This window comes from Balaenoptera acutorostrata, chromosome 7 (assembly GCF_949987535.1).
Source record: "Balaenoptera acutorostrata chromosome 7, mBalAcu1.1, whole genome shotgun sequence".
In the NCBI taxonomy this organism is placed as follows: Eukaryota; Metazoa; Chordata; class Mammalia; order Artiodactyla; family Balaenopteridae; genus Balaenoptera; species Balaenoptera acutorostrata.
Window position 1 is genome coordinate 23,304,029 of NC_080070.1, and position 13,977 is coordinate 23,318,005.

At 42.5% G+C, this 13,977-nt stretch overlaps 1 protein-coding gene across 6 annotated transcripts in view; it reads right to left on the reverse strand.

Annotated features, from left to right (window-relative positions):
- Positions 1-1,631: 1,631 nt before the first annotated feature.
- Positions 1,632-13,977, reverse strand: part of KLHDC10 (kelch domain containing 10) — a 60,403-nt gene continuing 48,057 nt past the window's right edge. For 4 of the 6 annotated variants that reach the window (XM_057550073.1, XM_057550072.1, XM_057550074.1 and 1 more), the window contains 4 exons: positions 13,805-13,871; positions 12,698-12,745; positions 10,748-10,887; positions 4,218-10,114 (listed from right to left, as the gene is read on the reverse strand). In XM_057550073.1, the coding sequence (XP_057406056.1) occupies positions 9,905-10,114; positions 10,748-10,887; positions 12,698-12,745; positions 13,805-13,871 (465 nt within the window). In that variant the 3' untranslated portion in view covers positions 4,218-9,904. Of the gene's footprint in view, positions 2,019-2,572; positions 2,825-4,217; positions 10,115-10,747; positions 10,888-12,697; positions 12,746-13,804; positions 13,872-13,977 lie in introns of those variants that run through there. The other 2 variants (XM_057550075.1, XM_057550076.1) reach the window with 2 other exon arrangements.

The following is a 13,977-nucleotide window of genomic DNA, read 5'->3' on the forward strand; positions in this document are numbered from 1 at the left end:
AACTATCTGCCCAGCTCGTCATAAGCTGCCTGGCCTGCCTCTCCTTTCTCGCCTCCAGCACCTCTTCTTCCGGGTTCCCCTTTCTCCTTCCTTCTAGAAGACTCCAGGAGGTGGGTTTGGTCCGTTACAATAACATTCTTCCTCATGGCGCTTTCTAGCTCTTCCTGCACATTCACTGGGTTCTTAAAAGGCTTTATCTAACTTTTCTGTGTAAAACGTAAAATAGTTCGTATTCACATTAGCCCCCCACCCCGACCCCCAGATGGAAGCTCCCTGAAGGCAGGGCCATATTCTCTGCTGCATCCCCAGCACCCGGCACTGCGCTCGGCACGTAGTAGGTAGGTGCTCAGTTAGGAGCCGACCCAGAGGTAGTGAGCGCCGGACCCCCTCCACCACCACCACTTCTTTCCGGGTCCGGCTGGGTGGCGGTTGCCCGCGCCGGGCGGAGCTCCGCCGGCTCCATCCCCGCTAGGGGGAGGCAGGGGAGCCACCGGGACGGCTCTTCGCGACGCTTGACTGCAGCACCAGGCAATCTTGCTGCGGACGGAGAAACTCGACTCTTGACCGCCCCGCCGTGTGTCTACGGCCCAACCGGGAAAAAGCCGGGGCGGCAGGGCGGCAGGGGTCTCACTGCAGGAGTGGAGGTGGCGCATCGGGGATCCGGCGTCCCTGAAGCTGTAACCCCAGCGCACCCCGAAGTCCTGACAGCACGGCCCTCCCTGCCCCAGCCCAGGGCTTCACAGCCCGGAACAGCCCACCCCCGGGAGGCTGGGGTGGGTGGATGTGGTTCTCCAGACGCCCTTCGATAAGGGTTTTTTCGGTAACGACTTGCTGCCTGCAGCCAGGCGCCGCCCGGCGGGTGATAGTTATTACAGAAAACCTCTCGGAATTGCAGGCAGGGCGCCCCTTTTCTGGGCTTTGCGGGTCAGGCTAGCTCTCGTGGCAAATCACCTGACTTGGCTTGTCTTGGCTTCGCAATCTGTGAAATGGGGTAAGACCTCCCCATCCTTTGAATCACCCAATCATTTACAGCCAGACTTGGTCAGAAGGGACCCAGATTTACGGTATCCTGAAGAAGAACTAAATTGAAAGAGCTGTGAAATTCTGCTTTATAAAGGGGAAAAAAGGAAAAAAACAAAAACCAAGAACACACTTGAAAAAACAGCAGCCCCTGCTGCAGCTCTTCTTACCTCCCAACCTTACAACTGTTAGCTCTTTTGTCTTTCTTTGGATACCTTTACATCTCTAATTAACGTGCTTTCCTGGTTATTTGAGACATTCTGTATTTTTCCTTCCTGGTATGGAAGATGAGGATTTATCTCACTTCCATCACTCCATCTCTCCTGCCTCATCCTCTTATATTTAGTTTCTTTATTGGTTATTTTTATAATTTTAGTAAGTAAAAGTACTTCACCTTTATTTCTTGTTCCATCAACTCCAGAGAGCAACCTAATGCTTACTATGTGCCAAACATCGTTCTGAGCACTTTGCATGTATCTACTCATTTAAGGCACACAATAATGTCAAGAGACAGGTTATAGTTATTAGCCCCATTTTAGGGAAAAGAAAACTAAGGCCATTTTACTATTATTACTAGTGGTTTTCCAAGGGGGAGAGGAGGGGAACGTGGGTGGCCAGTCTGCCATCTTCACACTGAGTTCTAACAGAGCAAGTTTTGGGAAGCACTTATTCTGGCCTTTGCTCTAGTTCCCTGTTGGGCAATGAAGTGTGACAGTGACAGGTAAGGTAGGGAGGTCTCCTGGTCATCTCAGCCAGTACCAGACAGTTAGCTCAGCTGTAGGACAAGGATTCCCAGATGTTGCAAACCAGCTAAATTATAATCAACTGAAGAGTATGTTAAAATAACTCACCTACAAGAACAGAATCTTTGGGATTTGGGCCCGGGAATCTGTTTTTCACAAGCATGCCTCGTGCTTGGAAACCAGTGGGTCATAGGTGAGTCTGGCAGCTGGCCTTGTTCTATTCCATACTCCATTTTCAGCACTCTTCCTCGGAGCCTGCAATGAGCAAGTGGGTACCCTTTACTGTGGCACTCACTAACGAACTACCTGGCTTTTGCAGTAGACCTCCTATCAAAGTAGGATCAACAATTTTAATATGAAGATCAAGGTGAAGAGCTAATGCAAGTCCAGTCCTAGTGTTGATGCTCACGTATGATGTTCACCATTATGCTCCAGGCCTTTGGTCATAATCACAGAATGTTAGATCTGAAAGGGACCTTGGAAATTATCTAGCCAAACTCCTCATTTGACAGGTGAGTAAACCAAGGCCCAAAGGAAAGCAAATTGCATACAGAACCATTCTGGACTGAGCCAAGAGCCAAGCCCTGGTCTCCCAACTCTCCAGGTTGTCTCTTTCTAGAACTGTACTGTCTAGGTAGCCACTAGCCACGTGTAACTATTTACATTTAAATAAATTTAAATCAAAAATTAAAAAAAAAAATTTTTTTTTTAAATTTGTTTTGTTTTTATTTTTTTATTTTTGGCTGCATTGGGTCTTTGTTGCTGCGCACGGGCTTTCTCTAGCTGTGGCGAGCAGGGGCTACTCTTTGTTGCGGTGCGTGGGCTTCTCACTGCAGTGGTTTCTCTTGTTGCAGAGCACGGGCTCTAGGTGCGTAGGCTTCAGTAGTTGCAGCACGTGGGCTCAGTAGTTGTGGCTCGTGGGCTCTAGAGTGCAGGCTCAGTAGTTGTGGTGCACGGGCTTAGTTGCTCTGCGGCATGTGGGATCTTCCCGAACTAGGGCTCGAACCCGTGTCCCCTGCATTGGCAGGTGGATTCTTAACCACTGCGCCACCAGGAATGCCCTGAATCAAATTTAAAATTCAGTTTCTCAGTCACAAAAACCACATTTGCAGTGCTCAAGAGCCAGCAGCTAGTGGCTACTACATATTGGACAGTGCAAACACAGAACATTTCCATCCTCATGGAAAATTCTATAGTCTAGGGCTGGTCTGGAACCTGGGCCTTTCATCTGAAGGTAATATGGGAACTGGATAGTTTTATCAATGTCTTCTCCCCTCAAACAATTACTGCAGAAGAGTAACTCAAGAGAATGTGGTTGTACTATTCAGTTAACAGTAGTTTAGAGATAGCATTTTGACAAACTAGAATTTTATGCATGAAACTGGCAGAACAAACCCACCCAAACCAACTAAGCCACTGAAAACTCTCCTCCTAAGCTAAGATGGGTCTCATCTAAGAACCAAATCAGATACTAACATGAGTTCATTTCGAAGCTCTGGCTGGTTTAAAAGGTGTAAGGTCCATTTCTTATTCCTGGTAGGTCTGAGGGGAGTATACTTTAGAAGAGACAGGAAAAATAAACCAAAGGAAATAAAATTGCTCTGCATAATAACTCTAAAATGTTAACTGTAAGGTGGGCTGGGAAGGCTTATGAGTTAATTAAGGGGTAGAAATTGTATCTTTTCCTCCTTGTGGATTTATAAGATCTAAGATTATTCATCCCGGGAAGGTGTATTTGATCCAAAAGTTTGTCAATGGAAACACTGGAAAACAAAAGGTGCACGTGCAATTCTGGATGGGAGACCTTAAAAGTGACCAGACTTGGGAGTGCCCACACCTACTTCGCACTTAAGAGACATGAAGAAAAGTACTACTGGAAGAGGGGATCTCATTAGAAGTGAAGCTACACAAAGCAGAGGTCTTGGAGAAGGAAGCATCTGGAAGACCAGTTCCAGAACTAGGAACTGTGGTTTCATTCCCAAAGGACCCTGGCGAAGGGCTCAGATCCTCCTGGGGCTTTTCCCTTGAATCATACAGATAGTCGTGACTCTGCATGTAAAGGTTCACATTCTTCCTCTGAATTCCCTGTAGCTCCTCCAACCCTTCAGAAGTCTTGATACATCCATATAAACTTGTGTGGAGGTGGTTTGCGGAATATATGGGAGGGGGCAGTAAAAGGGAGTATGCCTCGCCCCACAGTTACTCCCTTGCTGATGTCCTGGAGGGAGCCGCGTTGCATTGAGTGGACTACGTGTGTCCAGGAGTTCCAGAGGGGGAGCAGAGAGAAGGCGCCCACAGTGGGTGGCTGTGAAAGTTAGACGACACAGAGAGAAAACTGGACCCTGTGGGGTGGTAAAGGGAGTGGTGGAGGTAGGCTGGACTGATGCTTGGGTCATATAGGTGAGCTCACATACACAAATTACTGTCAGACAATCAAGGTGGCCTTGAACCAAATAGATCTGGATAAGATTTATTGATCAGATTGTTTTAGAAAACCAACAGCAAAACACTGACAAGATACATAAATACAGATTGGACATTTTAGGGTAAATTCACTATATTTCCTACCTGCTTGTAGGAAACCAGGTAAGGTGGGAAAAGCTGTCCTGATCATATGGCATGCACACCAGACTGCAAAAGGACTTCCACACTATTTAACAGGACTGTGGCAAACAGCTTTAAAGTAAGGCAAGCATCGTGTGTGGCCTAAGCATACCCTGTACCAAGAGCCAAGCCCAGGCTCGCCTCAGAGACTGCATGTGAGTGAGGCTTCCCTTTCTTGCCTAGTTCTTCCAGAAAGATCCTCATTGGCAGGTGCCTTTACAGGGAGATGCCTGGCGCTGTCCCTGCTCAGACTCTGTGTACAAGGAAGTGGCTTTAGAGAAAGTGTGTTTCTGATGCCTCCTTTGTATTCTAAATGTGCAACTAGTAAAACAGCAATTACTACAGCTTGGTGAAACTGCCTCTGACTCACCCTGTACAGTGACTAAGCAGGGCCTTTTAAAAACTTCTAAAAAGTGAAAAAAATAAAAGATAAAAACATGAAAATTATGTTAAAAAGATAGTACCACTTTTGAAGCACAACTCAAAACTTCTTTCCGTAACACCAGATGAGGGAAGAGGTCGCTTTCCACCAAATCTAACGACCTTAGAAGGGAAACGCCACTGCTGGGCATGATCTGGTGGCGATGCACACAGAGGTTACAGAACTCTACCAAGCCTACCTCAGGCCCTGCCACTCCTAGAGCCCCGAGGCATTTGGGGAACCTAAGCAATTTAAGCAAATGGTGACCAGTTTTGGAAGCTTATGATCATAGGACCATAAACCCTCATCCATCCTGGAGCTCAATGCTAGAACAATGAAGAATGAGGAAATTGACTTTTTGTGCTATATCAGAGTGCTGGCAGGTGGACAATTCAGTAACCTATGCCACCTTCTAAACATCTTTAAGACCACATAAAAACAAACTGGTTTTACAGAATTAAGACCAACGTAGTCTTAGAGGATAATTCAACCTCTCCTACAAGCCAAGCTATATGGGTTGTAGGAAAGGTTGAGGCTCCTTCAAGAATAGTGGAAAAGCAAGTATTTGCAAAGATCCAAAGAAATGTATTCAAATGATGGGATTTCCTCTGCATCATACACAGCTTTTTTCTTCCAATATGTGCTAAGAGTTCTTTGGTGGTTATAGGAGAGACAGCCTAGAACTCAGGGCAGGAGACTATGCCAAAGCAGAAGAGTGAAGAGTGACATCTAAACTCACCATTAACCGCTGTCATCAGGTTGACCACCTACAGCTAACTGGGCTGCTTATATGTTTGCTGGTTTCTAGCCCCTCTGTGATTCCTGCTTTTCAATTTCTAACTACACATTAGCCCCACTCCATTGAAAAGGAGGTGCTTGTGGGAAAGGGTAGGGAGAAGGAAGAACTATAAATCAATCAATTGTTTGATAGAAAAGTTGAAACACTGATTATCTATGGATTTCAATTATCTGTGCTTTACTCTGGGTAATGAAAGATCACTGTTACTATACCTTTTGCTTAGAAATGTTAATGTTTATTATTATATTTTTAAATCTAGCTATGTAATGGACATGAATAGCTTAGAGCAAATTTTTACATCATGTCACCAGGGCCCTGAAAAAAGAAGATCTGCCAGTAGAGAGGGTTTCAGTTTGGCCCCTGAACAGTTAAAATTTCAATCTATTCTATATTGGTTTATAGATTTTCCAGAATATGGAAAATACCTTATTAAATGAAGAAAGCATCATTTTCTTCATTTAATAAAGTATTACTTTCACAGATAAATTAGTATATACATGGGAGAACTCATAGTATTAAATATTAGGTTTTAATTCTCCATTTAGAAAACTCCTTACAGGTAGACTTCCTTGTTTCTAGGCAAAGAAATGTAAGAAGATATGCAAACATGAGATAGTACAAAGATGACTGGGGAAAAGTCTCAATTCTAACAAACCCAAGAAACAACAAGTCTCTGAGTTGGAGTAAGGAAACACTGGACTTGAAAGTCCAGCTTTACCAAGAGTTGGCCTAAGCCAGCCAATCACATCTCAAATTTTTGGTATAATTTGACTCTAAAGTAATGAGCTGGCTTCCCCAAGACAGATACAAAATAGAAGTCTACCTGCTTTATAGTCACACCTTATATATAATCTGTATATATCCATATGTGTTTCTATATATTGCACTTAAACTTACAGGACTGCAGTAAGATAGCTGGGAGTACCTCAAAGAGGCAGAGAAGCAGCAGGCATAAACTTTCCTAAATCAAGTAACAGTGTCAGGAATTCAGAGTGCTGGTTTTGGATATACTAAAATGCCTGGTGACTCCCTATATAAAATTCTAGTCATCTACATTTAAGTCATCATACACACAGTCTCATTTGGCATTCAGAACACGTGCACATGTGTGGTTCTATAGCACTCAGAACCGATCATACTACATCATTTTCACTAGTGTTATATTAAAAGAAGACACTTTAGACCAAAGATATGTACTTTTATGAAAACGTCACACACAAGGTCTTGGATGTCAGGCCTCCAAAGTCTACCTCAAAGAAGACCGCCTTCAGAAGGTTTTAAAAAGGATGCTAGCAAGTGTGGATTGAACCAGTCGCTCTTTCAGCTCTCTGGTGTCACAGAACTAGAGACCTGCTTATATCCCAAGGACTATGAAAGGATAAGCACAGAGGCTGAGCATTCAGTCTTTGGTCCCTATAAATCCAGGACATTGTAAATAGAGCTGCAATGAACATTTTGGTGCATGACTCTTTTTGAATTATGGTTTTCTCAGGGTATATGCCCAGTAGTGGGATTGCTGGGACATGGAAGCAACCTAAGTGTCCATCAACAGATGAATGGATAAAGAAGATGTGGCACATATATACAATGGAATATAACTCAGCCATAAAAAGAAACGAAATTGAGTTATTTGTAGTGAGGTGGATGGACCTAGAGTCTGTCATACAGAGTGAGGTAAGTCAGAAAGAGAAAAACAAATACCGTATGCTAACACATATATATGGAATCTAAGAAAAAAAAAAAAAGGTCATGAAGAACCTAGGGGTAAGATGGGAATAAAGACACAGACCTACTAGAGAATGGACTTGAGGATATGGGGAGGGGGAAGGGGAAGCTGTGACAAAGTGAGAGTGGCATGGACATATATGCACTACCAAACGTAAAATAGCTAGCTAGTGGGAAGCAGCCACATAGCACAGGGAGATCAGCTCGGTGCTTTGTGACCACCTAGAGGGGTGGGATAGGGAGGGTGAGAGGGAGGAAGACACAATAGGGAGGAGATATAGGGATATATGTATATGTATAGCTGATTCACTTTGTTATAAAGCAGAAACTAACACACCATTGTAAAGCAATTATACTCCAATAAAAATGTTAAAAAAAAAAAAAAATCCAGGACAAAGATCCTTTTGCCACCCTGGGTAGTGTGACTTGTTTAATTATGGATAGTTTCCGCCCAAACATCCAGAGACTAGATTGGAGTCATGCAGCAAAGCTTTGTTTTGAACTAATGGAGCTGCTCAGACTGACCTGCTCTGGAGAGAGCTCCTCACTGGAACAAGCCTAGCAGTGGGTGGTAAGAAGTTAAAGGCCAGACTGGTCATGGCAAGAGGGGGGTGGGGCCTCTGGAGTAGTTGCTCCTTTCCCTGCCTCCCTCCTACCCCCTCACTCCCCGAAAAGGACTCAAACTCACAGATGAAAGGTTGTTACGAGACCTTGCAGAACACAGGCTCTATGAACTCAACTCCACATGGATGGGAGGTTATAATAAGGCCTGGAGGTTAGGAGTCCAAGTCTAGAGGCCACATTTTTCTCTTCCCCAGAACTGAACACTAGATGGTAACTTTTTAGCCATAAGTCAAAGGTGATTTTAAATCCACACATGAGCCTAAGAGATTCCCTTCTGGGACAAAGGAAGAAGAAGAATAATTTTAAAAGCTAAGCGAAAAAGAGGCACTTAAAGCAAAAACATGTCCCTAGTCTCCCCTCTGAGTCTCCTGTTATGACGTAACCAACAGAATGATCAGCACTGTGCCCTCTTGCACACCTTTAGCACCTTTCATACACCGAAGGACTTCCAACTGCTCATGTCTCAGTGACCACTCTAGCAGCCTGATGGCAAAGCAAGTAAAAATTTAGGTCATTTCTTTTTTAGAATTAAAATACAACACAAAACAAACCAGAACTAAAATTTCACACCAAAAAGTGAATGATCCTCAGTTTCATTCCTTCCTCATGCTAGTTTTAAAAATGATACTTAGTCCTTCAGGAAGAATGACCTGTGGCTTTTCCCCAAGACCTTTTATCCAGTTACTAGGCAATTACTCACAGCACCATGCACATTAAAGCAGACAGAAAATGAGGCAAAAAGCTAAGAGAAAAATCAAGGGCCAACTGGCTTTCTAGAGATAAAACCCATTGCCTGAGAATACAGTAGGTGCATGGCCCAGAGTGAGAAAAGAAACAGTTCTGGAAGAGATATGGGAACATATGTATATGTATAACGGATTCACTTTGTTATAAAGCAGAAACTAACACACCATTGTAAAGCAATTATACTCCAATAAAGAAAAAAAAAAAAAGAAACAGTTCTGAAAGGAAATGGCCAATATGACAGTCAAAGCTCACAGCCCAGAGCAGAAGCCCTCCCTGCCCTGCTCTACTCCGGCCTCTCATGAACTTACATTTATGTCCCACAGCATTTATGCCACACACTTAGGGTCTGCAATCCCCCACAATGAAGTCAAAAAGATACTTGAAACCATTAATAAGCACAGGAGAATTTCAAAACTGCCCAGAACGAAGAACTTTGACCACCATAAATTTCTTGATTTGAAACGTTCTTGGTGCCATAATGTCTAAGAGCAACAACAAACAGCACAACTACAACACACAGTAATGTCTTTAGACGAGTCAACTCTAACCGCTGCTGGCACCATAAGGGTGAGAAAAGAAATCACTCATCAAGAGCTGCTGAGCTGCTGAACTTTTCTCTAAAGTCAAAGGATCGGTTTGGGCACCTAGGCAGCAAGACATCAACCACCGCTGCCATTAGATCCAGCTGCTCAATTAGATGTACCTTTGAAAACAGGAAGTTAAACATCTAGCTTTCCCTATAATCTGCAAGAGTCTCAAGGTTAGCCTTCTTGTTCTATCCCCAAAACTTCTTGTTGCTGTTGCTGGATTTAATTTTTTTAATTTAATTTTTGTTTCTATTGATGATGTTGCTTTAATTTATAGAGCACTGCCTGACAGGGTCATATGTTTAGAGTTCCTTTAAAATTTTCTTTATCTTATCTTGATTCATAACATTATTAAGGTACTTTCAGACTTTCCCTCAACTCCATCAAGGAAGAGGAAGTATGTGAGTATGTGTGTGTGTACTGGGGCAGAAGGGAGAGAAGCAAAGAAAAAAGCACGAGGGAAAGTGAGATTCCATAAACTTAAAACAATTTACAGAAAGGCATCTGATGTATTTTCTGAATAAGGCCTTGATCAGGGTAACCAATCCTCTCTGTAGCACATTCTACACTGCCCATAAATAAAGGAGTCTCTTTAAATTAACATTTCCAGTATCAATGAACAGTCCAGAAATCCTCATTTCAAGCGCTCGATGAGTCCCTGTGTGAGTCCAAGGTGCAGAAGCTGTGTCCGGGAGAGGTTTGCTAGGTTGGGGAAGGCCGCAAGCAGCTTCTCCCACGCCAGTTCCAGCAGGCTAGGAACCACCAGCCAGATCTTAAACAACGACCCAGTCCGTTTATTTTCGTGGATGTTCACCACTCCTCCATGAATGTACATGCAACCAGCCTATGAACAAATGGCAGTCAAAAGAGGATAAATTCACATGGGAGAGAAACAGGTACTTACGCTGAAGATTCAGCCAAAAAGTTCATAGTAGGCTGAATTAGACGACAGGAAACAGAAAAGTTTCTCACTGATCCCAACACAGTGCAGAGATCAAGAAAGGCTTAGATACTGAACGAGTTACTAAGGGAAAAGCAGGAGGCTGGTTTTACTTCAACAACAACTCCAACAACGGTAAACTAAGACTATATTAGGTATCCACTGTGCCCAGTACTAGGGTACAAGGTGAAAATAAAGGTCTTTGCATTCAAGAAACTAGTAGAATCTTCAATAACATGACATCTTGGGGGTAAAACTATTCTGCCCTCCCAGGAAACACCTTTGATATATCACTGTCAGGGCCTGAATGCCACATGTAGCATTTCTTTTACATTTATGTTGCTCTTTTAAGCTTGTATGTGATGGTTTTTCTCCCCTTTTCTCAGAGGAAGAGCTAGCTCTGGAAGAAAAGTTTTTAAAAACACATTCTTAATCCAAGCTTTGTTAATATCAGAATATTTTTTTCTTGCTATATCTCTAAAAATATCTCCTTATCATCTGCAACTACATAAAAAAGATACGAAAATGAAAGCTTACTGGTGTAACAGCTGCACAGTGAAAATAAACTGGCTCTGGCATGGTAGCTGGGAGCTTTACCCATTGAAAAGTCTGCAGATTCAGCTTCCAGATATCTCCCAGGATCACTTCTCCATTATAGCCCCCGCAAATAAACACATCTATCAGGAAAAGAGAAAGCCAAAATCACACAAAGGAAAAGGGTCACAGTGACAGCATGTCCTGTAGTAGCTCTCACGGCTAGATGACACAGGACCAGTTCAGTCCCCATACCATAAAGGACTCCAGCTGGCGGGCCGCTCATGCTGCTGTCCTGTCCCTCACTAGAGTTCGGACACTATGTTGGGATCTTTGCTAGGGCTAAGGATGCAAGCCTCTGAGGAAGCTTCATGTCTAGGTTCTCAAATTCAAATACCTACAGTGCCAGGCATAGGAAGTGAATGAGCAAGAAGGTTCAGGGAAAATAAACAAATAGGTCCAGGGAACAAACAGGAGTGCACATGCTCTAATGAGGAAGATGGCGATGCAGCTCCAGCTCATCAATGCCATGTAGGACTTAGGGTCAGCAATTGCCAGATCTTCCAATTTTTTAAAAGACGCTGGAAATCCAGGTTTTTTGAAAAGTGAAACATTTTGATTTTTAAGTATTGGCCACTAATTCAAAAACTGTAATACACACATGAGCCAAACAGAACACATCTGCAGGCCACCAGGTTGCAAACTCTTCTTTTAAATAACATCCTGAGAAGGATAGACATTTTTCTGCCCATAGAGACAAACATTCTCTACTTAGACAATTAACCTGCAATGTTCAGTTTGGGGGCACAAAAGAGGTTTTTCCAAGCTTTCTTCAGCCCAAAGAGGACAGTCTGAAGTCCCATTTGATCTGTACCATTTGATTTACGTCAGGAACAAAACCTTCCCAAAATCAAAGGTTTTTTTATTATTGTTCTTGTTGTTCTTTTTGTTTTTATAAAATCAGTTAGTTGTAACTAAGTAGACAACATGTAAGAAAGGCTATGTGAACCTTCAAGCTAAATGCCCACAACTATAGCTGAATTCCATTTGTATGGTGCCTGGACTCAAAGAACCAAACGAATACATGTCTTAACTCAGATCTAGATCAAGTTTAAGTCAATACAATTAAACTATAAAATACACTGGAAACTTTTCTGGCTAGGATTTAAAAAAAGTATGGCTCCGTTCTTAGAGAGGCAAAGCTGAACAACGCCACTATCCATAAATCTTGTCCAAAGAGCAGAAGCAAAATAAAAAGCGCCTCTGTACTAGAGATGGCAGCATAATCCTAGTAAAATCTGAACTAAGCTGCTGAAAGGATACAGGCTATCAAACTCATTTACACACACCTTCCTCCCCTCCAAAAATTTAAGGTGGTATATCCAACTATAAAATAAGCTGTAAATTAAAAGACAGGACGGTTTTCCAAAGAGGAGTCATTTATTACACTCAGATAAAGTAGCTGCAGCTGCTTTCTGAAGCCATACAATGCTTGTGTTGTAATATGGCCAAAGAATGAGCTAAGAGTTCTATCTGGCATCAGATAGAGAAGAGAATAAACTTTATGAAATTACACTCTGAAGGAGCTATTACAATTTTAATACAATGTCTACCAAGGTCTCTACTGTATGTCAGGATTATTAGTGTTACCCACCAAAACCAGAGACATCTGTTGAGGTGGGGTGCCGAACGATTAGGTGGTAGAGTAGAAGCTTATTTATCACTTATTTTTGAGTTCTGTGATAACTGAGGGAACCCAAACAACACATTAGTTTACTTTATGAAAACTGCTGAGAGATGCAGAACTTTATGGATTTCCCTTTAAGTATAAACTAAAAGAAATAGACTCTCCCCAAAGTTATGCCTCTTTTAAAGAGTTATCATTAAGAAATAAAATAATCTCAGTATGTACAATTACAAAAATGGAACCAGCCTGTTATTTGAAATCCTTACCATTTTTTATCTGAACACAACTGTGACATCTTCGGGCTGCAGGAAAACCTGCCAAACACATAAATACAGAAATTCCATTATTCACAGAAAGACTGGGAATAATGGTGATCCGACACAGCAAAAGACATACTATGAATAACTTGCTTAAAACAATCCCTTTGTCGCATTAAAGCAAACATTGACTAGTCCTTCCAATCCTGCCTTATTTCACACTAGAATAAATCCATCGTAAGTTTCATCATAATGATATAACGTTAAGGTGTCAGGAAAACAAAATGAGGTGGCAGTAGGCAGGGGTTACTAGTGGCTTTCCCAAGCCTTTTTACCCACAAAGAGACAGGTAGATCTTCATTTAAGTGCCTACTTTTATCCTACCCAGATTTCCCCTCTTCCACAGAATTCACCAATCCCCATTAAAAGTCTATGCTCATGGGCTTCACTGGCGGTGCAGTGGTTAAGAATCCGCCTGCCAATGCAGGGGACACGGGTTCAAGCCCTGGTCCGGGAAGATCCCACATGCCAAGGAGCAACTAAGCCTGTGCGTCACAACTACTGAGCCTGCGCTCTAGAACCCGCGAGCCACAACTTCTGAGCCCACGTGCCTAGAGCCTGTGCTCCGCAACAAGAGAAGCCACTGCAATGAGAAGTCTGCACACCACAACGAAGAGTAGCCCCGGCTCACTGCAACTAGAGAAAGCCTGCGCCCAGCAACGAAGACCCAATGCAGCCAAAGATAGATAAATAAATAAATAAATAAATTTTTAAAAAATGAAATAAAAAAAATAAAAGTCTATGCTTAGTTGCTGAGGAAGAATAATAATTGGGCTAAGGAATACAAGTAATTTCTTTTCTTTTCTTTTTGGCCACGCCGCACGGCATGTGGGATCCTAGTTCCCAGACCACGGATCGAACCCGTGTCCCCTGCAGTGGAAGCTTGGAGTCTTAACCACTGGATCGCCAGGGAAGTCCCACAAGTAATTTCTAATACCAATTCAACAGATATTTTTCTTCTCATATAATGCAATAAAATTACTTTTTCTCTTTCAGAACAAGTAAAACTATAAAATACATTTATTAAAGATAAATGAATCAATATTTTAAATTTACCTATTTTTTCATGGGGTTTTGTTGCAATTTCCTCCCATGCATTCGTTTCAAGGTTATATGCATGAATCTTGGAGAGAAAAAAAAAAAGATACACAAAAAATTTTAGCTAGCCTGAAAACTGGATTTTTCATAACAGCCTCTACAAACATATTCTTGGTTGAAAAGCCTTCTTT